The sequence below is a fragment of the Lissotriton helveticus genome, chromosome 9 (genome assembly GCF_964261635.1).
Source record: "Lissotriton helveticus chromosome 9, aLisHel1.1, whole genome shotgun sequence".
Lineage (NCBI taxonomy): Eukaryota > Metazoa > Chordata > Amphibia > Caudata > Salamandridae > Lissotriton > Lissotriton helveticus.
The window spans coordinates 140,214,409-140,240,118 of NC_136070.1; the positions used below are offsets into that span (position 1 = coordinate 140,214,409).

A 25,710-nucleotide genomic window follows, 5' to 3' on the forward strand; every position below is an offset into this window, starting at 1 on the left:
GTAATTACGCACACATCTTTTCAGGTTTTTGTAATGATTAATTTTAATCTGGTTTATTTCCAGTGATGATGCCATGGTCTCTTTACTGCAACGGTTTTCACCAGTGGGCCTTCACCAACACAGCAGTGTCGGAGAAAGCCATGTGTTTGCTCCTCAGGATCACCACACGTGTATTCTTGTTAAGATAGCTAAACGTATTGACCCCTTTCAGATCTTTCCGTTTACTCCTTTTCAGATCATCATGTGTTGTTAGAACCTTCCTGATCTCTCCATGTGTTTAACCCTTTGAGATTGCTCCATGTACACATTCTATCGGCCAATATGGAACAATAACTGGGCTCTCCATCACTGTAAATGGACACTTTATTAGGACAGGGAAGAAGTTGAACTTCTTTAACATTACATCAATTTGAAAAATCCCACTTCACTAATACATCGAATAAACTATCCCCATCACCCTTAAGCCCCCCTCACATTAAACAGCCCTCAACTGTAACGTTCACCATTCAGCAACACCACCAACCGTCAGTACATGCTTCCACCAGGCACACACACCACCAGCCGTCAGTGCACACTTTAACCAGGTACACACACCACCAACCATCAGTACACGCTTCCACCAGGCACACACACCACCAGCAGTCAGTGCACACTTTAACCAGGGGCACACACCAGCAGCCATCAGGGCACACTTCCACCAGGCACACACACCACCAGCCATCAGTGCACACTTCCACCAGCCACACACACCACCAGCCATCAGTGCACACATCAATTGTTAACGCATCCACAAATAACTATTGTAGCAATCGCAGTATGGCGCACTTTACTTTCAAACATATTCATCTAAAGCGCAGCTTGCCACCACTGCTACAAAAATAAATACACATTTTTTTGGCCTACAATTTATAGACTTTTGGTGCAATTGGTGTTGCAACATTAAGCAATGCCAATAGCTCAAACTTAATTAACCCGAGACCTATTGCATTGTAAATGCTTGTTTCATACTTCGATCACTCGTTGCCACACCCAGTGTAGTGGTAACTCTGGTAATTATTTTTCTCCTCTTGTCCCCCTTTACAAATTTGGTTGACGAAAGGTGTTCCTACACTAGCTTAACTGATGTTTTTAAATTCTAGATGCCCTACCCCGACCCCCACCCACCCCCATCACCAGTCCGGAGGAAGACCCCACAGTAAGCTTCAAGTGGACCTACACCACAAGGGGTCGAAACGTCGACTTACTCTCCTTTGTACATCCTACCCAAGCTCAACAGAACATTCGTGACTGTGTACTTATTCATTGGGATAGGAGATAATTTGTTTAGAATTATGATTTGTTATTATGCTCATGTGTTATCCAACTGTAAAGTACCATGGTGACCACATGTGATTCACGTTAAAGCTTTTTCTCACACTATCCTTAAGCCTCACAATCCACTTACCCCTCTCCCTGTCCTTCCTTCAACCCACGCCCCCCCTTCTTGGGCAAAAATTGTGATAAAAAATGTGAAATTGTATGCATAACCAATCTATATAGAGGGTGTGAATAAATAACATTCCTCTTTGAGAACGTCTTTACACTCTGATTTTCATTTTTTGAGACTGGTGGTGAACAATGGCACATCACAAAAGAGCTACCTTACATTTAACTTAGCCCCCCACCTTGTTGTCTTTCTTCCTCACTCGCTTCCACCTGGAAAGTACTCACTTTCACACATTCGAGAGTCACAAGTATGAGTGTTAAAAGTCCATAAAAAGGATCTGAAAAGAGATCAGCCTTGAAGGCTTTCTTGTACACAGTACGGTCCAGAATATGTGGTTATGCTCAAAGGGCAGCATCCTAGTGTGAGGAGCCCATCTGTTAAGGGGTCTTCCTCCATGTTAGTTTGTTAATGGAAGATACCCCATTTTTAAAGGAATCTGACTTAAGTGGATCGAATTCAACTCCCTCATAAATACACTGAAGTAGAATACTATGGAGAAAAAATAAATTACTTCAAAAGTACCCTAGACGGGGAAGTAGTTAAAAGAAAGGGTACACATGAGATTTGTTATATGTATTAGATCAGAACTAGTGGTTTGTTGACCCCTGGGGGTCCAATATGCCTACTTTTGGGGTCCGCAACTGCTTAGGAAATGAAATATTAACAAATTAATACAGTTTAAGTAAAGGCTCAAAATGTAAATTTGAAGACTTTAAAACATTATTTAAATGTGAAGTAATTTAGAATTGCAGGCTAAAAAATATGTAGTATCCACAGATTGCCTCTTTGGAGCAGTACAAGTGCATCAGTCAGAATATATGGACGACGTGTGGATTGAATTCAGAAAAGCTCGATCCGGACCTTTAAAATGTTGATTTTTTTACATTATTTTGTGAATTTAAATAAAACATTGAATTGCTTGTGTATTTCTTTGATGAAGACTTGTTAAAGTATTTTGATGTTTTGTTCAAATCGTTGATCTTGTTTTGCCCGGGTTTTCAGGATTCAACTAATGATTGAGTGGGAGTCCACATTAGTTCAACCGTTAAGAACCACTGCATTAGATCAATTTGTATCCTCGATTTCACTGAACATACTTTGTATAAATAACAAAAATTCTAAACGTATGAAAGAAACTGCGATATTAAAATTAGCCCTTTGGCTTTGAGGTATAAGGAGCTAATTGTCCGGTTAAAGAAAAAGCTTGAGCTTAGAAGTTGCTTAAAAGAGAAGCGGTGTCCTATGTTACAGAACAGGCAAATTGTAAAAAGGAAATCGGCGCCATGGTCTATAAAAAGTTAAGTAAAAAACTGACAAGCACAGGCATAGCAGACCCCCAGGCACAGATACAAATCTCAGCCTTGAAATACCCTCGAGGCGCGTCAAAGTGTTATGCCAGAATAGGATGACTAATTTGATACATGATTATCTATTCATGGAGGTGTGGCAAAATGATCTGAACTGGTTTTACCTTTGTAAAACAGGGCTTCTTGTTCAGTAATATAAATCACTTGGAATGTGGTAACGCTCGACTCGGGTTCAATGACCACACAACCCATCAACCTGCCCATCTGGAACCGCAGAAAGAGGACAATAACCAGCTCTGCCCATGCCTTCCCTCTGGCAAATAGGGAAGTCCTCTTTAAACGCAAGTGCTGCAATTAAACTGCTGAAAAGGTCGAGAATATCTTGCTCCAGTTACAAGTAAGGCATTTTGAATCAATCAGACTAAAATAAATAAGTCATAAAAACGATGCAGAAAAATGGAAATGACTACAATACACATTTGGCATAAGAGTAATAAAATATTTTTGTTATATATTAAAACAATACCCTTTCAGGTTTAAAGTGCTGCATAAATTATGCAAAAAAGCCCTGGGTAGTTTTCAAAGTTTTGGTGGATAGTAGCTCTTGTTTAGGGCACCCTGCAACACTAGACACTTGATGTGAGCATATTCAGTTTTTTTAGCACAGTTTTTAAGAACAGGATTAGCATAGTGCCAACCATGGCGAGCGAGAAAGGGACGTCTTTTGCCATTTCTACAGCAAAGACTTTAAGCATAGGATTAATATAGTCCCACCCACGCAGAGTTGTGAAATGACAAAAGCCTTTTATCACTCCAGGCACAGTATTACAGCTTTGGGTTGGTAAAATACCAGGCAAGCCAACCTGGAATTAGTGAAACGCGTATCGGGGCTGCTTTTATTATCATTACAGCTCTTCAGCTGTGCCGCCACCCCCATCCCTGAGCCTTTAATGGCCCCAGGGGACCGCATCCCCCGAGCCTGCTCACTTACTGTGTGCCGAGCAGCCAACCCAGAGGACATAATTGTTCCCCTGGCAGGCGCATTTTTAAATCTCCCGCCAAAATAGGAGCAAACAAAGCCTACCCCCAGCTAGCGAGAGCTTTATAAACTGATGTTCGGTTTCCCTGCCCACACTGATGTGGGCAGATAAACAAAGCTTACTGCTGTCGCCCAAAGGGAGTAGCATAAGTAGTTGCTCCCTCAGGACAAGAGCAATGCTGCCTCCTGCCCCATGAGGATGGCCTGTTACGGCTGCAGGGGCCGTGGGGTTCCCCATTGCGCCTACTTCTAGTATGTGGGTGTCCCGGGTGGGCACCAGGGCAGCCCTGGGGTATTGGGGTCCCTGGGGCTCAAGAAGGCCGGGGCATCGGAAATGGGATCCCCAGAACCGAATGAAGCTTTGGGCGGGGTGCCATATGGCCCACTCCCCTTTCAAGTGTATTGGGGCCCCGGGCCTGAGAAGGCCCTTGCTGGACTTGGACCCAGGGGGTAGGGCTGCCGGGGCCCAAAGAAGGTTCGGTGAGTGGCTGTGTGGCCGCTCCTTCCCCTTTTGTAAAATTTTATTTGGTCCCCGGGGATGGTGTCCCTAGGGCCAAATAAGGGTTGGGGAGGGGTGCTGCATGCTCCTCCTCTTAATAAACATGTTTTTGGCCCAGGGGAAGGGATCCCCCAGGGCCCAAAGGACAACTTTACGTTGCACATGACAAAGACTGCGCGCCCGTGTGAGGTTAGCAGCCTGTCGGGGATTAGTGGCAAGCCTAGCAGTGGCCAACCCACCAACCCCACTGTGCACCGTCAAAGGCTAACTAACTACAACTTGTGTCCCGTCATGCACTACTTACGACCTCACATATTAATACACCCATGACATGTTCTGTGACATCATTGATGACATCTGAAATTACGTCATTGATGACATCACAGAGGACATCCTTCAAGCTTATTGTGTACACATTACTCTTATGAAAGAGTATAGAATTAGAGGTCCAAAAGCAAGTTCAAAATAGCTCAGAATAATATGAATCATCTGTAATACCATCACACCTACAAACTCCTTAGGTGTAGCAAGTTTGTGTTATGTGCAAAAATGACCCTATACCATACAATTTATGGGTAGCAAAATTCAAATCAACAATCAACCACAGATAGACCCCCTACTGTACACTGTGTTAAATCTGTATACAATTTTCAGTAAAAACCAAGTTCCTTCACATACAGAACTTGTGTCAGAACTCCCTACTAGGGACAGCCTTTATCTGCATCAAACCCTTCAGTCACTAAACGTAATCAATCAATCAATCAGGGTTCTTATAAAAGCACAACTACTCACCCGCAAGGGTCTTAAGGAGCTGAGTTTGCGGGGGTGGATCTGCGATTTAGCCGAAGAGCCAGATCTTGAGGTCCTTCCTGAATTGCGGCAGGGATGGTGATTGCCTGAGGTGACAAGGCCGGGAGTTCCAAGTCTTTGCAGCAAGGTAAGTGAAGGATCTTCCTCCAGCCATGAGCATGTGGATCTGTGGAATAGTGGCCAGGGCGGAGAGGTCTGATGGTAGTGTAAAGGGAGAGGCGATGGTTGAGGTATGCAATTGCAGCACTTTGGAGAGTTTTGTATGTGTGCAGGAGGAACTTGAAGGTAATTCTTTTGTGGATAGGTAGCCAGTGAAGGTCTCTCACTTAGGTGGTGATGTGACTGCCGTGTGGGATGTTTAGGCTGAGTCTCGCTGAGGCATTCATGTTCTACAGTTTCTTTTGCAGTTTCTGGGTGGTACCGCAGTCAAGTCTGTTGCTGACGAGCGAATGGGTGATTTTCCTGCAATCGGTGGGGATCCACTTGAAGATTTTACAAAGCAGGTGGAGCGTGTGGAAGCAGGACGAGGAAACTGCGTTGATTTGGCGGTTCATTGACAGCAAGGAGTCCAGGATGATGCAGAGGTTACATGCATGGTCCGTGGGTGTGGGCAGGAGGGGTTTTAAGCGCTGCGGGCCACCAGGAGTCGTCCCAGGTGGAGGGGGTGGAGCCCAGCGTGAGGACTTCGGTCTGGTCAGAGTTAAGTTTGAGGAAGCTGTCCTTCATCGAGGTGGCTACTGCAGTCATTAAGTTGCGGGAGTTGCTATAGGCAGCTGGGTGTTGTCAGCTTAGGAGACTATGTTCAGTTTGTGGGTGCAGACGATAGCTGCAAGCAAGGCTATGTAGATGTTCAAGAGGGTGGGGCTCAGGGATGATCCCTGAGGCACTCTGCAGCTGATGTGTTCTGAGTTGAAAGGTGGAAGTCTGACTTTAAGTTCAGCTTGTGAGGAAGGGGCAGATTCATTCTAGGGATTTTGAGAGGATGCCGGCGTCATTGAGTCTTGCATAGAGGGTGTGTACGGAAGACTCTGTCGAAGGCAGCTGTGAGATCCAGGAGAATGAGGGCAGCCGTTTTGCCTGTAGCGGTGAGGAGAGGTCTTGGTGCTGTGGTTGCTCCTGAAGCCGGATTGGGAGAGGTCCAGGATGTAGTTAATTTCAATTAACTTAGAGTTGGGAGTTGATCGCTTTCTCAATTACTTTGGCTGGGGAGGGGAGCAAAAAGATGAGATGGGTCGGTCGTTCTTGAGGCCAGTAGGGTCAGCAGAGGGTTTCTTCAGCAGGGGGTTGATGCCTGCATGCGTCCAGTCTTCCGGAACAGTGGCGGACTCGATGGAGCAGGTGATGGTGTGGCAGAGTTCGGGTGTGATGGAGGTGGCAGCTCTGTTGAAGATGTGGTGACAGCAGGGTTCCGAGGGGGCTCTGGAGTGGATGCTCTTCATGATCCTGAGGGTGTCGTCAGATGTGACGGTGGTCCACTGGGGCAAGGTCTGTTTGGAGTCTGTAGCAATTGGGTGAGGTGGTTGCGCTGGGTCTTGGGTTGTGAAGCTGTAATAGATCTCCTAGATCTTTCGGTGGAAGAAGGTGGCGAAGTTGTTGGAGAGGTCTTGAGAGGGGGGGGGGATTTCTGCTGGCTCTGTTGGGTTTGGCAAATTCTTTGGACTACGGTGGAGAGTTCTTTGCTGTTGTGTGTGTTGGCATTGATGCGCTCCTGGATGGCTGCTTTTTGTTGTTCTGATGAGGTGGTGGTGTGCAGTGGATTTGAAGACTGTATGGTTTGCCATGAACTTGCTGCTCCTCCATCTTTTCTCAAGCCATCTGCACATGCGCCTGGACTCTTGGAGTGCGGGGGAAAACCAGCTGGCTTTCTTGGAGAGCTGCTTGTCGGAGGGTTCCCTGAGGGGAGCCAGTATGTTGGCCCAGCTAGAGTTCCAGCGGTGGTGGTTGGTTGCTGAGGTGCTGGCCGTGCAGTTGGTGGATCTAGTGTGCAGAGGCCGGCAAAGGTGCAGTTGTAGCAGGTGAAGGGGCCTCGGATGTTCTTCGGCGACATGAGGTCGCAGGCACTGGAACATCTGGTGTTGCGGGCGTGGAGGGTGCTGGAGTTGTAGCGTTGGATGGTCCAGGGACCATGGTCCGTGGTGCTGGGTGCAGTCCAGGTACGGACGGGCCTAGATGGGCTTGCCACAGCCACCATTAAGTAGTGTTTGGGAAGGGCTAGACAGCTGGGAGGTGGGAAATTTGAGCAGTAGGTGGATGGGGCAGCTCGGGCTGAGCAGCGGTAAGGACAAGGAAAGAGGACAAAGGCGCGAAAGAGGAGAAATAAGAGAAAGTGAAAGAAATAATAGATTAGAAAAGCAAAAACCTAGATCAAAAGGAAGGTGAAAAAAAGGGCAGGGGAGCAAAAAGGCAGAAAGCAGAAAAACAGGGGCAGAGAGCAGCAGCAGAGCAGAGATTCTGCCCTATGGACCACCATGGATCGGGGCCTCGAACACAGGACCTGGAGGGGTCAAGGGGCAACAGTTACCAGACAAAGCTCTGCGACGGGGGAAGCAAGTTACTGTTAGAATAAGTTCAAAGTAAATCATTAAGTTCAAAATAGATCAGAATAATATGAATCAACCATAATGCCATCACACATACAAATCTTTTAGGCGTAGCGCACTTGTGTTATGTGCAACATTGACCCTATTCCATGCACTTCGTGGGTAGCAGAGTTCAAATTAACAATCGACCCCCTACTGCACACGGTGTTTAATCTGTATACAACTGTTCAGAGTAAAACAAGTTCCTTCACATACGGAATTTGTTTCAGAACTAATTACCTACTACGGACAGCCGTTATTCTCCATCAAACTTTGTCACAGAATTTCTGGTGCGAAATTAAGTAGATATGAGTGAAAAAGTGGGCATTGTAAACGGTGTTTACTCGATGGAGAGAGTTTACTTTGTTCCACACTTTTTGTAGATAGTGAAACCTGTGAGAAATACACCACAGAATATTAAAAAGTATCTAGTAAGAACAGGGTTCACTCTATGCTCTGGGCAATAGCTTGCTTAATCTTCCCGACGGCCCCCAGTGCCTAGAGACCCTTACGGGTGATTGTGCGCTTTACAAATGTGGATTTGTATGCTAAACTTGTCCAAATAGAAATAAAAAAAATACTCAAGATCTGAAGATGATAAAGGTAATACTATGTTCAGCATTCATTCTGTGTTTCGCTTCAACAGATGAGCTATGTGTTAGTACCTGGTGCACAGTCTAGGTTATGTTCAAATTGAATGCTAAGACAATTCAGTTTTAAAACTCTAGGCTGCTTTCAATACTTAGGGGCCCATTAGGATCACGGGCTGATCGCCACCACCCGCATGGCGGTGGTGATGCGCCCGTGATCAGACACCACCCGCCACCCATTTCCTCCCCGCCATATTACGATGGCGGGGGGCCACAGCAGACGGCAAGACCATCCGCTGCTTTTCCGCCTGGTCAACGAGTTGACTGGGCGGAAAAGGGTTTAATATAGTGGCGGTGACGGTTAGACATCGCCAGCCTTATTAGCATGGGTGCGGTAACATGCCTTTCCGTGGCGGCAATACCGCGACGGAAAGGCATGCGGGAATAGATTGTGGCGGGCCTGTTGTGGGGTCCCAGGGACTCTGGGGGTGCACATGGGGGGTACCTATGGTAGCCCCCTGCAATTCCATGCCCAACATGGCAGTTACCCTTGGGCACGGGTTCTAGTTTGAGATGACTAGCCATAACTGCAATTTTACTCTCCCTACACCATCTTCTTTCCTCACCCTGGTAAAGGTTTTTTTCCTATTCTTGTCAGGAGTACATTTCCAACAAAAGCTTGGTGAGGAGTTGGTGAATACCAATCACCAGGTTAGTTTGCAGGTGTGCACAATCTCAACTGCCATTCCAACCCTGGAACTACCGCTTCTTGCTTACACACTACATGCCCCTGCATGTAGATTTGAAAAAAGGTAGTAAAATCAGAGCCTTGCTGAAATCCAAACCCTTAAATAATATGAGGCGTAACCGAAAAAAGACAGTCCATTATAAGAGCTCCGCTCTAATGATCCCTTAATTTGTCACCTTACTGGATGGCATCAAAAGGGACAGGTGATTTAAAAAAAGATATAGATATATATTTATTTATTTTTTAATTCCACACTTTGGAGGTGCAAGTGTTGCTAGATAGGTAGGTGTGTGGAATAATGTTAAATAGGTTGGAACCAAAGAGGTTGATGGAAGTACGATGGAAAAAGCACAGATGCTGTGGTGTATCACAGTGGACCAAGTGGGTCAGAAGAACATTTATTCTGAGGCAATACTGATGCTTATATAGTGGGGCATTTTCTTTTTGGTTTTAGAGACCAGTCCTATAATCATTAACTGTTTTAAACCAAAAGTGCCTAGACATTTTCCAGAGCGAATTGGATCTTTTTCTGTTCAGTTTGCATGATGAAATGGAGATGTTACATTGATCCTGGTGTGGACCTCCACACATGGGGTTCACATACTTTACAGAGTGGTCCAAGCATGAAAGGGATATAACTGTGGTCAACAGCACCCCACTCCAATGACGACAGTTGGGTGTCAGTGACCAACTAGATGTGTCTGGCCACTAAATTGAATCAGGTTATCAAATATAAATGCTTCACTATGAAATCAATGTTCGCCTGTGAGGTAGTGCACTGGCCACATAGTGATTTAGAGTGTATTAAATCTGTGCTTTCTGGGAGGCAAGGAGGTGGCAAGGCAGACGAAAGTAAATGGAATTAGATAAGTAAAAATTGCTTTAAGAATGCATGCTTTGTGTAGTACACCATGATGCACATTTTAAATCCACAAGCAAAAATGTGCTCTTAAGTTATTTAGGACACTCCGTACAGATTCACAGCTCAACTCCTCAATACAAAGATGGTTACAGCAAAGCATGTGACCAGATACCATGCAGAGCAAAGTTGAACAATGAATCTCTTAGTAAGGACATAGTTGTAGAAAGCCTTTAGGAGGGAGTGGTGTGCTTCAAAGTATATTGTCATTAGGAGTAAGCTTTTAGCTGCATCCAGGGTCGAATAGCAAATTATGCCACCTTGGCGGGAAATTGGTCATGTTGTCGGGCTCTGTAAATAATCACGAAGACCACAGCACACATTTGGGAAACCTCAAGCAACTAGGTCGCTCACTATCAGGATAACAATACAATTAATTTACTTTACGTATGCTTTTGGAAAGGAGACAAAGCACCTTCGCTTTTCTTACATTCATTAAATAAAACTACTATTTCCATTTGTGTGAGATTCCATTTGGGGTCATTACCATGCCAGTGAAGGCCTGCATTAGTATTTAGTATTGGTTCTGCTCCAATAAGCTAGTCTGAGATTCCTTCAATGTGTACTGTAACCCAAATACATTTGTGGGGGCTTTCATCCTTTGACTCTTGCAACCTAGTATCTCCCCAAACTGGACAGTTTACTCTTTAGTCAATCATTTGCAGCCCTCAAAGAGAAGGGAATACCACCAAAAACTGTTTCATCACTACTATGGGATTTTCCATGTGTGTTGAGGCTTTCCTCTGACGTTATATGTTAGCGATAGCCAGAGTAGATTATTCTAGTACATCCCACAGGACATCACTGACCAGACTGGACTCGCAAACATCGTGCCTAGAGTTGCCACTACAATCCAAGGTAGCAAGAAATTATTTTTCTAGCCCAGGATTTCTTTTACAAGGAATTTATTTTTTCAGATGGGTTTGTCAAATCAGTTGGATGAGGAGAACACAGAAGGAACTTATGTTAAATGAAAAGCAACCCTAAAACAGCAGTGTCCTGCAAAACAAAACAAAAAACTAACGCAAACACCATTAAGCAAGTTTGAGACCAATGTTTTCAACTATGCAATAAACAGCAAAACGTGAAGTTATGCAGAGGATTCTGTGCCAATGGGGTACTTTTATGTGCAGACCAAAATGTAATTTTAAAATGCAATACCCCTTTATGTATTTCCTGACCAAAAAAATAGAAATCACAAAATAAACTCAGGCTAGTACTTTGATGTGGACTAACTAATTTGCTGGTGTTAAAGAAGCAGCATGAACACTTCTCTCCCAAACAAAGGAAGTCTGCTTGCTGGTGAATGGTTGAGATCAGTGTTATAGACACAAAATGTGGCTGCCGAAGATAACCACCATGTCCATTCAGTCACCATATGCTGCTTTTTGGCACAGACTCTCTAAGTCTAGCTAGTCTCAACCACTCCCAATTAGAGCATTTTATGGCCTCAACATTTTCAATAAAAATAATATGTTCTATTTCTACTCCTGGGGTTCTCCTCCACCTTCCCTCGCTATCAGCTTGCTCATTGTGTACATTTTCAGATTCTGATGAATTCTCATAAGGGCAGTTCAGGCTTAAAACATACACCATTCCTGTGATCGCTCAACTGCATTCGCAGGTGATTCCCTGGGACCCAACAGGTCTGAACTCCCTGCACCTCTTATTCCACAACTCAGGACCTCATTGAGGTATTAAAGGAAACTGAAAAATACAGATGCTCAATGAGCACTTCAGCCAGTAATGGATGTGTTCTGTTGTAGGATGTTAAGATTACACCTTGATATAATCCAGTGACTGGCTAAAAGTAGTACTGAATGGTGCTTATATAGGTTTACTTTTGTTCTAAATGCCATTAGACTTGTCAAAGATGCTGCTGTGTTCTATACAATCATCCAAATTGGAAACCCATTACCTGTTGTAATGTGAGACCAAATCTTAAAGCTTCTCCTGACCTCTTAGAAAATCCCCAGTAGGCATTTGTTAACCCTTTCTGTGCTGGTGACGGAACCACTCAGTCACCAGCCACGGCTGTGCTGTGCTGTGCTGTGCTGTGCTGTGCTGTGCTGTGCTGTGCTGTGCTGTGCTGTGCTGTGCTGTGCTGTGCTGTGCTGTGCTGTGCACCGAGTGGTTCAGCAGCAGCCCCGCCCGCGCGGCGGTTTTATTGAGTGAGCGGGGCCGTGACAGAACCACTCCGTCACAAGCACAGCGCACCCGTTGCTCGTGACGGAGTGGTTCCGTCTAGAGCATGGCATCGCCACGGCGGAATTACTGCCGCGGCCAAGGGGTTAAAGCTTCAGCAAATGCCTCACAGAAATGTACATAGGAGATAACCCCTTTAAGGTCGAAGCCTACCAGGCAGCACAGCAGTCTGGTTTGCTAAAGACAACTTGGGAACATTTGGGAAGCTTCCCTGGGAATACTTACTACCTGTTGAATACCATTGGCTTTGTGATTTATAACTCACATGGGCTCGTTTTCTATTTGCTGGTTTTAGTTGTTTTAGGCTGTCCAGCTGGAGTTCATCCCTCCTGTGGAGCATACCCGGTTTACTGAATTCTTCCAGCAGTGCTTGCATTCTGTAAACAGACCTTTAAATCTGGTCACATTTGCTCTGCATTCAAAGACAAAGGTCAAAAGCCTGGCTCTGTCTTCTTTCTCGGACATCAAAGTGAGAGGATTCATGTGACAATCATGCAAGCTATTGGAGGAGGGTGGTGCTGGAGGAAGGCTGTACAATGTTACTTTTTGCTAGGAGACATTTAAATGTCTCTAAAGGAACTGTGCAGATATTTTAGAATATATCAGAATTAGGAAAGCACAAATGAAGCAAACTTTTGGCAATTTTGAAATATTGTGGAAAAAAATATTTCCATGTGATCAAAACAAATCAAATCATTAGGTGTTGACATTTCCACACTAACGTTTTCTACACATTATCATTTTCTACACATTATCATTTTTGCACTGTATACTTTAATCCGTAAAACTGAAGGTCTGCAAATGTAATGGTCTTTTCAATTGAAAATGTGGCCCCCAACTCCACTGTACACTACTGCACTCTACTCTGAAACAATTCACTCTGTTTCAGAGTAGAGTGCAGTGGAATAATCTACTCCATAATATTTCACTACACTCTCCTTTACTTCATGCTGAACAGCAGCCACGCTGGTGTACAATATGGTTCAGATACATTGGCAAAGCCAATAGCTCTGGCATATGCGAGACCTGGCTTTGCCAATGCTGGTTTGATACCCCTACCATATGAAACCCAACATTTCTCCTCTGTATCACAGACCTGTCACAGTGTCTAACCACTATAAGGTTATCAGTGGACTACATCAACATGTTGCCCCCATTATTCTACCTCCGTTGTAAAATTTTGTGAATGTCAGAAACGAAGTCTTGGGCTCTAAATAAGTTGTTCAAGGTGGATGGTAGCTATGTATGAGGCAGGCATCATGATGCATGTATTTCATAAACTTTTTCTTAAGTGAAATGTTCCTCATTTGTGTGCTTACCTGGAGCTGTTGAGAATATGATGCTGCTTGTTTTTGCGGGGGTTGAACAATACTACGACACACCTAGTGGGGGGAAAATAAGAACAAAAAACAGAAAGTTAATGCCTTTCGCTATAGGGTTTAAAATGACCTAAAAAAGAACTAACAAGAAAAACAGGCTTAATGGGACATACTAAACTGACGAGACCCATGGCTGGTGCCAAAGTCATGCCTTTACAAGCTCCCATCCGAATAGGAGCATGATGTGTCACCAGGGGCTAATTTCCTTGGATTATTTTCCAGGTTACTAATGTAAGCATCACAAAACAACCTCTGCCTTTACCTATAAAACAGTGTCACTTGCATAAGCACTTTGCAACATACACGCAACATTTGAAACAGGGGTGGAACCAAATGCGAAGTTTCATCACTCTTTGGGGGTATTTCATTCAGGATACAGGATTGTAATGTGCCCAGCATGAAAATTACCCTGCACAATCAGCCAGATAAACAGCTGTCTTACAGCATGCTAAATGTAAAGGGTAGGCTGCACAACAGTAAACTTACCAATAAACCGGCTTATCTAATAATGCTACGGAAATTACATTCTGTACCTTTCAAAAAAAATATAAATGTTCGTTCAGATCTTTCCATTACTCCCATAACAGGATTATCGGACAACAGCATGGAAGAACTAACCACAGCTACTGCCTAGTGGAAAAATTCCCAGCCGTTAAACACTTTTCCTACCAAGTCGTTTTCTTTTTTTTTTTTTTTTTTTTTAACAGATTTTTTCAAGCATGCACACACGTACTTTGCAGCCATCTTGGAGGATTTTTCTTAAAATAAAAAACAGCGAGATGGCCACCACATATATGCACATGGGTAGATACCTTGGAAGGGATTAAAATAAGTTTTAAAAAACCCACTGGCCGATCCAGAAGGAATGAAAGTATAAAGAGACTTGGGGGCATGCGGGTACAGGGAGATGTGGCTAATATATTTTAAGGAGAGCAGAGAAGCAAGTAGAGTTAGAGTGAGAGATTATGACAGGTGGACAAATATAAATCCGTTCAAAACATAGTGAGACCGAAATGCTCCTTAGACAGATCAAATAAGAAAAGTAAAGAACGCAATCGAATCTAAAGTAGGGTAACGGAGAGAGACAAAGCAATCGAATCATTGAGCCTCTAAGTCCACAGTAGAAATGTCCGTTTACAAACAGACAGATGAGCACAATGGCTAGAACAGCAGAGGCGACTCAGTCACTTAAAAGCAGTCACTGAGGTACAGGTGTGATGACTTAAGGCAAAGGAGTGTAAAGGTCAAAGAAAACACCCTTACAGCTGGGTACCAGTTTCTGATCTCGAATTTTCAAGGTGGCCCTAGACATTCGAACTTTGATGTGCTTTTTTCTACTAAAGGAACCCTTGGATGTAGCACCGCTTCTGGGGTGTTCGACGTTCAGAATTCTCTAAATACAATTAGAACATTGGAATGTTGGGAGTTCCATTGTAAAACAATGGAGTGCTCCGGGCTTATAATGGCTGGTATAGGCCTGGAGCTCCAACATTCCAATGCTTCTTTATTCACAGCTCTGGCTGCGAACAAAGACTTCAGGGAGCCTGAGAGGATTTCAATGCCCTCACGCTCCCATAAGGCTTTGTTCTTTTTTGTTAGAACATTCTGCCCTCTAGTGGCAGAATGTTCCAATAGCCTTATAGCCCTTCGTAGCTGGGCTATACCGGCTATTAAAGTCCCTCTCCCTTGTACAAGGCCCGAGCAGAACGCTGGAAAGGGACTTTAATAGCCGGTATAGCCCTCTACTGCGGGCTATAAGGCTATAGTACTCCTTGAGCAAGTGACCGAATAAAATGTTCAAAATTAAGCTCTATAAAAATAGAGTAGGAGCATAAAACCTTAAATCAAGAAGCCTGACATTAAATTAAAACAATCCCAAGAGAGGGGCACACACAATTAAAACAATTAGCATAAAGCGGTTGAAAAAACAAGTACTCCCTCCACAATAACCACACAGATGTAAAACCTAATGTTTAGAAAAAGTTTATCGAGATTTGAAAAAGGTCTCGTAGGAATACTACATTTTCTCTGTCTCTTCAGGGTGCAGTCAGTGGTTGGCAACAGTACAGTTTTGAGTACTGTGATATGCCCCAGGTGTTAGTTATTACATATTAAATGTCTCTGGTCCACGGAGGTCTTTCTCCCAGCAGGTGGGAGACATTTAAAACGGCTCGGTGGTCTGTGACAGTTTCAATGGCCATCTGGGCAGAAGCAACTCTGGCAGAAATGACTTTGAATCAACGTTGATTTACTAAAAGATTGATCCTGATTGAGCTAGCAGTGGCTGCTACCCTGTTAACCCCCTACAGTCCAGTCACAAAATGCAATGGGGAGACCAGATGGGACTTTATTTTTAGCAACAGCAAATTATTACCTTACACCGAGTCTTCACTTGGTTGATGGATTTAGTATACATCTGTACATAACTTACAAACCTACCCCGTAGATACCCTTCTATTCAGGGCTGTATTAATGCAGGTGTTTGTTAAGCTAGAGACCAAGTCGGATATTAAAAATACATTTTGTAAATCATGCAATGCAATCCGGTTTGCAGGGTGCCTTGCGATGCCTCAACTGTACAGCAGGTTGACTGACCCCCACAAAGTCCTCGCTCATCAGTCTAGCTATCTGCATCACTAATCTCTTGCTGAAACACCTGTGTGGTGGGCAGACCATCACATTACCTTAGAGCCAACTGATCCCCATTCCTAAAGATTTGCTTTGCCGCCGGCAAAACACCAGACAGACCCCTCCAGGAAATTATCTTTTTGGCCTCAAAAAAGAGGTCTCCAGCAGACAGCCAAAACTATGAAATGTTTGGCTGTACTCCCACAAGTCATCACACGGCGTTGTACAGCCGGCTGGCTGCTTCCACAATATTAACCTGATGGTGCGCCAAGGAGGTTTGTATAGGGTCGCTTTGATGTTTTATCTTAAAAAAAAAAACTGCCTTTTGTCCATTTTCAGTACAGGAATAACTAGACCTTTGGAAAGATTTTGATAAACCAAATCCGAAGGCGTGGTAATTTCTGTGTTCGGGTAAGCTTTATGGTAGTATTTTGGCGCCTTGTTATTCTGCAGGGCTATTCACTATGTGAGATAAAACCAAAATATAGAACGTGTAGAGATAACTACACCACAAAGAAAAAACGTTCTTTTGGTTTTAATGAATTCTCCAAACTATCTTCTTAGTCTGTTAGTAATCTGAGAATTCTTTGATAATAGTACAACGAAAAATACATCATGTTTCAACCATAAAAGTAGGTTTTGTCAGTCCAGCCTCTCATAAACAAACCTTTGGTTTTGAGTTCTGCATTTCAACATTGGCAATGATATTCTGTCACATTTGAACAGACGAGGAAACAGACGTCACTGCAATGCATTTGGCATTTGCCAGAAAGGTATGTACAAAGGAGACTCCTCTCTCGACCCACTTCTACATACTATCTTACCCACTCATTTGGCCTCCCTCACCCCCTCTCCCACTGTCGTGCCATGTCAAGCATATCAAGGTGCCGTGCTCTGATCAACCTTGCCCAGGTGGATGTGACTCAGTGATATCTTGTGCACACTACAACCAGTCATGTGAGTGCAAGGGACTATTAAAAAGTTATGACTGCCCGCACCCCCACTAATATTTTACAAGAACTTGGACTTTCCTGAAGTGGCATGAGGGAAGGAGCAGAAACACGCTTCAATCCCAGGAAAGCTTGGAAGCACTAAAGTTTCTGCAGCTCTACAAAAGCATAGCTCCAATCCTAACCTTGCGAGAGGGGGCTGTATTTGTCCTGGGATGTTCTAGCATCCATGTATGCACCCTTACCGGGCATCCCTTTCACCTCTCCCTGGTTTGCCACACAGCCTCCTCTACTCTCTGGTTTCAGTCACACATCCCCTTTCTCTCTCCCTGCTAATACTCAGACCCTCCAGGATTTCACGATATGCGAAATAATCGCAGAAACCGCGTGGTAGCGCAAGGACCACAAAATGTATCTTTGTGACTGCAAAAAAGGTCTCCAGCATTCAGCCAAAATAATGGGAGGGCAACACCACTAATCTGAGTTAGCGTTACCCAGAATTCATTTTCAAGAGACAGTCGGGGTACCTGGCAACGAAATAAACAATGGAATCACGGAAGTATTCAGACCCTCCAGGATTTCGCGGTTTGACGCGAAATCAGCACTTTTGTAAAAATTAGGCGATTTTTACAAAAGTGCCCGCGATTTCATGCTACTGTTTTAGCATGAAATGCACCCTCACGTCAAAAATAAACACGATGGATTATTTCATGCTAAAACAATAGTGCAAAGTGCTGAAATCAGCATTTCACGTAATAATGAGTAATTTTGCATTTTTGGGGGCATTTGCACAATGTTTGCACAAACGAAATTAAAAAACGTCTCATTTTGGGGGTTTGCATTGTTGGCATACGTTGCCTCACATCCTGACCCAGAGAACTGTTTTCATAAAGCCACTGTCACTTGTGGGAATAACAGTGGGCTCGGATTCCAACTGCAAAACCCGCAACCTAATGTGGCACCCGCACTTTGTCTAGGCCGCTCACAATGGACAGGCTGGGCCAAAGGCAGACAGAAACGTGCGTGCCCACAAGCAGACGAGGCATCAGCTGAGGGAGCCGTCAAGACACTAATGCAGGCCACTTGTAGTTTAAGACTCTGATAGTAAAACTAAAATGCATCGCGGAACAGGTGCTGACAGGTCGGGTGACGTGCGCTTGCACTGTCAGTCAAGGGCTTTGGAATCCCTTAATTTAGCTAGCGTCACACAGTTCAATAGCTGCTTCAGCGCGCTTACAAAATATACCGAAATATACCGTCTGGAGAGAAGAGAACTGCAGAGGAGTTGTGCAAAGAAGATGATCACTTGAAATGCGGCCGTATTCTGCATCAACCAGCACCCATTAGAACCCAGACTGTTAACGAAAGGCTGACTCAGGCCTAGCTGCTCGTAAAACACACCCGTAGTGCCCTCTGCAGCTGCACTGTGGCTTTTGGGTGACACTGGGATGCCCTGCTGAAAAAACCCAATCTAGAATGCACTGTCTTCAGCTGCATAAAGGCGCACAGTGTTCCTCTGGCTTTTAAGAATTCATGATGATTATTCTAAGTACATGGGATCAGTATGTGTTCCTAATTCATGAACTGTTTTCATATGGTCACATAAATAGATCAATTTCTGTACTCGGCCCCGATTCTCAAAAGTAATACGAGACAAAATCCTAACTTTACTAAAGCAAATGAAAAGGGGGGGCCCTCGGCCCCCCCGCACGCATGGCGGCGCGGCGACCGTCGCCCCCCCTTTCACCATGGTTGTCTCTCGACGGTGGGTGCGGGCCCTCTGGGGCGCGACCCACCGCCGATTGGCCGGCGGCCTCCCTGACCCGGATGCAAAGTAGAAGGTCCGGGTCAGGGGGGGCGGGCTGCAGGAGGGGCGGGTCGGGGGGGCGTGCCCCCCCGCCTGGCCCCTCAGGAATAAGAGGTGGGGAGCGCCCAGGAGACCCCCTTGTCCCTGGACGCTCCCTCACGAACAGTGTGCCCCGCGCTCGGGGCTTCTTTGTTCATTGATTTTTTCCCTTTGTTTTACAGGCGGGAAAACAGACCCCGAGATTGGCAGCGCAAAGCACCGTGGACGCGAGGCGACAGCGTGTGATTTTGTTTTTGTCTTTTAGGAGGCCAACCCCGTCGAGCTAAGAGCCAGCCGCGAGATTATCGGCCCAGCAACGTCGGGGCAGCCGCCGGGAAGACCAGCGTCGTCGGGACAGCCGCCGGGAAGATCAGCGTCTGCAAGGGACGCGAGCCGGCAGCAAAGGCGGCGGGAGCAGAGGCGTTTTTTTTCCCAGGCTTGGGTTGTATTGCTAAAGCGGCGCGCACGGCGACCGCTTAAGGTATTTGGGGAACGAGGGTAGGGGAAAGACTGTGCCCCGACTGTGGCCCGTGTGCTCCCTATGTTATTTGCTCACGCGAAGGCTCCTAGAGCATTCTTGGTGTGTTTTCCTTCGTTAGCAAGCTAAGCAGGGTCGACCAGGGCAGCACCTGGATGGGAGACCCCATTTAAGGAGTGAATTTTAACAAATGTGTATGAATTTATAATAAATAGGTGCGGGGGGCGCGCAGAATTGTTTTACAATTATAAATGAAAGTGAATTAAGGTTTATAGATCTTTGAATGCTGCTTGATTTGTATTATTGAAACTGCTTTTAATTGCAAGCCTCCAGTGTTTTTAAAAACGAGGGTTCTGTTTTCCCTACAATCAGCCCACCTTTTTTATTACATGCTGGTGATACGTATCTCTATTGCAGACATTTAACGACATTAATGGTGCAATAGGTCGTTTTTAGGAGGGATATTGTGGTGATTTGTGCCGATTGTGCTGATATTACTTTTTTGTGGTGCACAGCAACAGGGAGGTTAACAGGGGGGTTTAATTGTCTCCTTGTATTCACACTTGGTTTCCCTAAATCTGCCCTTGTTTCATTACACTGTGCTAATACATGTCTCAATTCCAGGCAATTTAACGAGATTTTGGGGTGCGATTCTCTAGCGGACAGGACCTAAGGCCATTCAGCACGCAACGTGGTGTGGACGGGGACCGCTGATCATTACCGCCGGCGAGGACGCAGGACTGGTCGGTAAGAGGGGTACGGGGGGCTGGCATTCATCGCTCCTGGTGGCCGCCGGGTGGGTCTACATTAGGTTTACTCACCCCTTACATAAGCGGACAAACCGCTAGTGTTGCGGTCGCCGTTGCATGGTGTTGAAAGCCCCCTGGTGACCCTCCATCAAAAAGGTACACATAGTTGACCTGTTGTGATATTAAGAGAGTAGGCCGCGGTTGTTTGGGGTGGTATCATGCCAGGTCCGCGGGGTGGAAAAAGTGGGTCCAACATGGAGGCTATGATGCGGGCCATGATGCGGGAGATGAGTGAAATTAAGCAGCAGCTAGGGAAAGTTGATGAGCTGGAAGCACGGTTGAATGAGAGGCATGGTGATGCCCCGGGCCCATCGGGCAGGCCTATCCGCCGGAGGGTGCCACCAGTGCCAAGGGGGGAATTTGTCACCCCACCTAGTAAGTCTAAGTCCAAAAGACCCAGGTATGCTGCCCCCGCCCCAGGGCCAGTAGAGCCGGTACCGGCCGTGCCGCCGGTGGCCGTTCCACCCCCGCATATACCTATGCCTACACCCCTTGCCCCCGTGGCGCCGGTGCCTGTAGGTCAACCAGTAGACGCTGGGTCTGCTCCCCCACCGGTGCCCACAATCCCGGGTACAGGCTCGCCACACCCGGCACCCGCCTTGCCTGCTGCGCCGGTACCACCGGGCATAACCCCAGTGGTACCTGTTGTCCCGGGTGGGAATTTAGACTCACTGCCACCTGAACTGTTGTCCCAGATAACGGCCTTGATGCCATGGCTCCAAAAAGGGGGAGCTTTCCCAAATTCTGCAGACCATGCAGCAGAGGCAGCGAAGTTTGTAGAGAAAATCAAATCAGCAGCGGTTGCCGACAGTGTTGCATTGCCAGTATCTTCTCCCCTTGCAGGTCCAAGTCTTCCTCAACTGGACGGAGCTAATGGGCAGCCGCCCCCGGTGCCCGCACTTGGTAAGGAAGTGGCATTGCCACTCTTGGGGGACGGTGTTTTACCTTCCAGGAGTGAGAATTTGGCTCAGCATGTGTCGTTAGCCGTGAAGGAGATGATTTGGCCAGACAAATACGTTTATATCTATTCTTTGTTGTTAGATAATAGGGAAATGGAGCAAGCGAAAACACTGAAAGAGTGGATGCTCCCAAGCGAATGGAGGGTGCAGTGTGCTAGATTTAGGGTTGAGGAAACTCAACAACTGGATGAAAGCTTGGGCTGTATTCACTGCTATTAAAGCTGAGCGACCTCCAGATTTACAGGCACCATTGGCATGCTACTCGAGCAGGATTGTGGGATGGAGTGAGCAGTATTCTGGGGAGGCATGGAAAGGGTATGATGTCAATTTCAGGAAGGCATTGGAATTTAATAGAACATTGGCATGGGACACGGTGGACTCCATGTCTTGGCATAAACAGTTCTCGGATACTGCACCCCCCCCCCCCCCAGTTCTCCGGTTCAGTCAAGGTGTTCTCTGCTAGACCTCAACAGCCCTTTCGGCCCCCCCAAACGAGTGAGGTGCCTGGGAAGTTTAGGACCAGTGGGCCAGACAAAAAAGGAGTATGTTGGGATTTTAATAGGCGCACCTGCACAAGGGCCGCGTGTAAGTTTAGACATGCATGTTCCTCCTGTGGTCACCCCTCTCATCCAGAAACTGCCTGTAGGTCCAAGCAGGGAAACACAGGTCAGAGGGGTAGGGGAAAGCCACTATAAGACAAACAGGTTAGGCCCCCCCACTCCAGTGGATGTGGTGGCAATGATCCCATGGTTGAACAGATACCCGGACCACACATCGGCCACCCTACTCCAAGAAGGTTTTTCTAAAGGCTTTAGGATCCCGGCAGCGGGATACACAGGCAGCGCGCACTGTAGAAACCAATTGTCAGTCAAGCACAATCCGGCTGTGGTGGCCGCCAAAATTGACAAGGAGCTATCGTTAGGCAGGATAGCTGGCCCTTTTACTGAAGTGCCAGTACCCAATTTTGTGTGTTCCCCATTAGGAGTTGTCCCCAAAAAAGAGAAAGGGCAATTCAGATTGATCCACAACCTGTCAGCACCTAGGGGGACGTCACTGAATGATGCCATTGACGAGGGTATCTGTAGTGTTAAATACGCCTCTTTTGATCAGGCTGTTAACTTATTACAGGCCACGGGACCCGGGGCACAGATGGCGAAATCAGACATAGAATCAGCCTTTCGCCTCCTCCCGGTCCATCCAGCGGATCAGCATCTTTTAGGCTTCACCTTTGGGGATATGTTCTACATGGACAAATGCATGCCCATGGGTTGTTCTATATCTTGCGCTTACTTCGAGATGTTTAGCTCTTTTCTTGAATGGGCCATGAGACAAGTGACGGGCCATCAGCGGGTCATGCATTATTTAGATGATTTCCTCTTCCTGGGTGAGGCGGGATCTCAGGAGTGTGCACTGGCATTGCAGGAGTTTTGCGTGCTCATGCGGGCTTTTGGAGTCCCGCTTGCGCCCGGGAAGACGGTTGGCCCGACCACCTTCTTAGAATTCCTAGGCATTGAGATTGACTCAATGGAAGGATGTTTTAGATTACCTAGGGACAAGGTGGACAAATTCAAAACAGCGCTACATTTATGCCTCCGGAAGGAGAAGGTCACTCTGCAGCAACTACAGGAGGTGGTAGGGCAATTGAATTTCGCACTGAGGATCATCCCCATGGCTCGCCCTTTCTCTCGCTCCATTGCTCAAGCAATGAAGGGGCTGAGGGAGAAGCACCACCGCACTCGGCTATCGTCTGAAATTCGCCAGGATATGCTTATATGGATGGCATTCCTGGAGGATTTTAAACGGCAGGGTGGTCTGGCCTGGCCCGCTCACAACATCAGCAGAGTTGGGCCTGTGGACTGATGCTGCCGGTAGTGTGGGCTTTGGCGCCATCCTAGGGAACAGGTGGGTCGCTCAACAGTGGCCGGAGGTATGGAGGACATGGGGTCTGACCACCAATATTGGCTTCCTGGAACTCTTCCCAATATGAGTGGCATTGGTGGTCTGGCCCGAACACCTATGTAATCAATCAGTGGTGTTTTGGTCAGACAACATGACGGTGGTGGAATGTATCAACCAGCAGGGAGCACGATGTCCTTTCATACTCAGTCTGATCAAAGAAATTGTTTTGCAGTGCCTTAAATTGAATGTCGTTTTTAAGGCCAAACATGTCCCTGGTGTTCTGAACAATGCAGCTGACTCCCTCTCTCGCTTAAAAATGCAGGTTTTCAGGGAGCATCTTCCTACAGCAGACCCCTCACCAGCGCACTTCCCAGCAGTACTTTGGCAGATTGGTGCCCCAGATTACAGGACCTCGTGGTCGCTAGCCTAGCCCCCAGGACCAGGACAGCTTATGAAGGGGCGTTTTTGTCTTACTGTACTTTCTTGGGGCAGCAATGCGAGGTGCTATGGGCGCGGGAGGATGGCTTTGCGGCCTACCTAGAATGGATGCATAAGGAGGGGAGCTCGGTGGCAGCGGCAAACAGACATAGGGCAGCGGTGTCATTCTACGCTCAAGCTAGGGGCTTGCGTGATCCCACTAATACCTTTATGGTACGTAAGGCTTTGAGGGGTTGGCGCCGTATTCAAGGCCACCATAAGGATAAGAGAAAGCCCATAGGATTAGCGCGGCTAACAGCGTTACTGGGCGCGTTGGACGCGGTTTGTAGCTCGGAGTGGGAGGTACTTCTTTTTAAGGCTGCATTCTCCTTGGCATTTTATGGGGCGCTGAGAATTAGCGAACTTGTGGCAGGTTCCAAGTCAGACCTACTGGGCGGCTTGCAAAGGGCTAGTGTGACGATAAGGGAGGACACCATGTGGGTGACGATTCAGAAATCAAAGACCGACCAGGAGTCTAGGGGCCACACCATAGTCCTCCAACGGGCCCCCGCTAACCCTTGCTGCCCAGTGAGGCACGTAGAATTATTGCACAGGCAGCTGGTGGGCACAGCGGGCAGGGCACTGCTCTGTCATGCTGACGGTAACCCCTTGACCAGGTACCAATTTAGGAGGGTGTTGGAGATGGTGGTCAGGAAAGCAGGTCTTGACCCTAAAGAGTTTGGCTCTCATTCCTTTAGGATTGGGGCAGCAACGGAGGCAGTGGCGGGGGGCCTCCCAGTGGAGAGAGTGAAGACAATTGGGAGATGGTCTTCTGCATGTTACAAACGTTATGTACGAATTGACATGCTATGATTACAGGGCACTCACGCTTGGTTTGTCTCCACTCTCTTACAGTTTCTCAGACCTGTTACGCAGGGGAGGAATTTGTCGTCGGGCACCGACAACATACATCAGCACGGAGCTGCAGCCAGGACACAATGAAGAAAAGTGTTTGGATTGTGGGTCACTCTTATGTAAGACGAGCAGAATGTGTTTTTATGTCAGGTGACAGGGGGAAAAGGGCGGCGCAACTGGGGTTGGACATCACGTTCTTCGGGAGAGGGGGGCTGTGTCTCAACCAGTTTAGGGGCTTCTTCCAGGGGCTTTTAGCGCGCCGGCATTCTCCCCCGTCAGTGGTGATACTTCACCTTGGGGAGAATGATTTGGCCACACTGGGGAGGCGCATTCTGATCGAGGAGATTATCTCAACGGCGGGGTGGATGGCCAGGACCTGCCCGGGTTGCACACTAGTATGGTCGTAACTCATACCTCGATTACAGTGGCGGGGGGGGGGGAACTCAGTCAGGGCGTTGAATCACTCGGTAAAGAGGATCAACTCACGATTGGATAGGTTGTTTCGAGCCCCCCAGCTACAGTCAATACCTCACGGGTGTATTTGGGGCGACAGGTATTACTTGAGGGACGGAGTTCACTTAAATGAGGAAGGGAATGTCCTGTGGTCTGACAATATCTGGGCCTGGCTAGAGGGATTTGCGAGTAGGAGGGTTTCTTAGGAAGGGGGTAGAGGGGGGAGGCCAGATCGTCGGTTAACAATGCTGGCCTGTGGCGGTAAGGTCATTATCGGTGAGCACATATTTGAGGTCTGAGGGGGCGGGCATCATCCTATGGAGGTTCCCGCCCAGGGGGAGGGGCCTGCGGGCCACTCCTAGAACTCCAGGGGCAAGGTAATTCATGCTGCAAAGGAGCGCGGGTAGGAGTAGTTCACGCTTTCCTTAGGCTGGTAGCCACCCCGCGCGCGTATACTCATGACGTCACCAGCTGGCGCAGAGTAAGGGCCCTCCTTCAGTGGGTAAATGGAGTTCAGGGCGTAGACCGGGCAATTCCCGGGGTAACACTGCGCATGCGCACATCTCAGGGGGAGGCGCAGCTTGTAGGACCTGACACCGGTAGTGACCCTGCCATATGGCCAGAAATGTACAAAAATCAAGATAAGGATGTTTTTAGACTCGGTTAGGAAACAACATGTATTAGAGTTTTGTTAAGGTCAGGCTCTCAAACTTGTTGATAATAATTGTGTATTGAATGTCCTGCTGATTTTTGTATAAATTGTTGATTATGCAATTAAAACCTTTTTTAATTTCA

The 25,710-nt window shown here is 46.7% G+C and overlaps 1 protein-coding gene across 1 annotated transcript in view; it reads right to left on the reverse strand.

Moving 5' to 3' along the window:
* The window catches only part of MAPKBP1 (mitogen-activated protein kinase binding protein 1), a 986,444-nt gene that overhangs the window by 626,543 nt on the left and 334,191 nt on the right, over positions 1–25,710 (reverse strand). Inside the window, exon 4 of the mRNA XM_078662278.1 lies at positions 13,502–13,564. Within this exon, the coding sequence (XP_078518404.1) occupies positions 13,502–13,564 (63 nt within the window). The remainder of the gene's footprint in view (positions 1–13,501; positions 13,565–25,710) is intronic.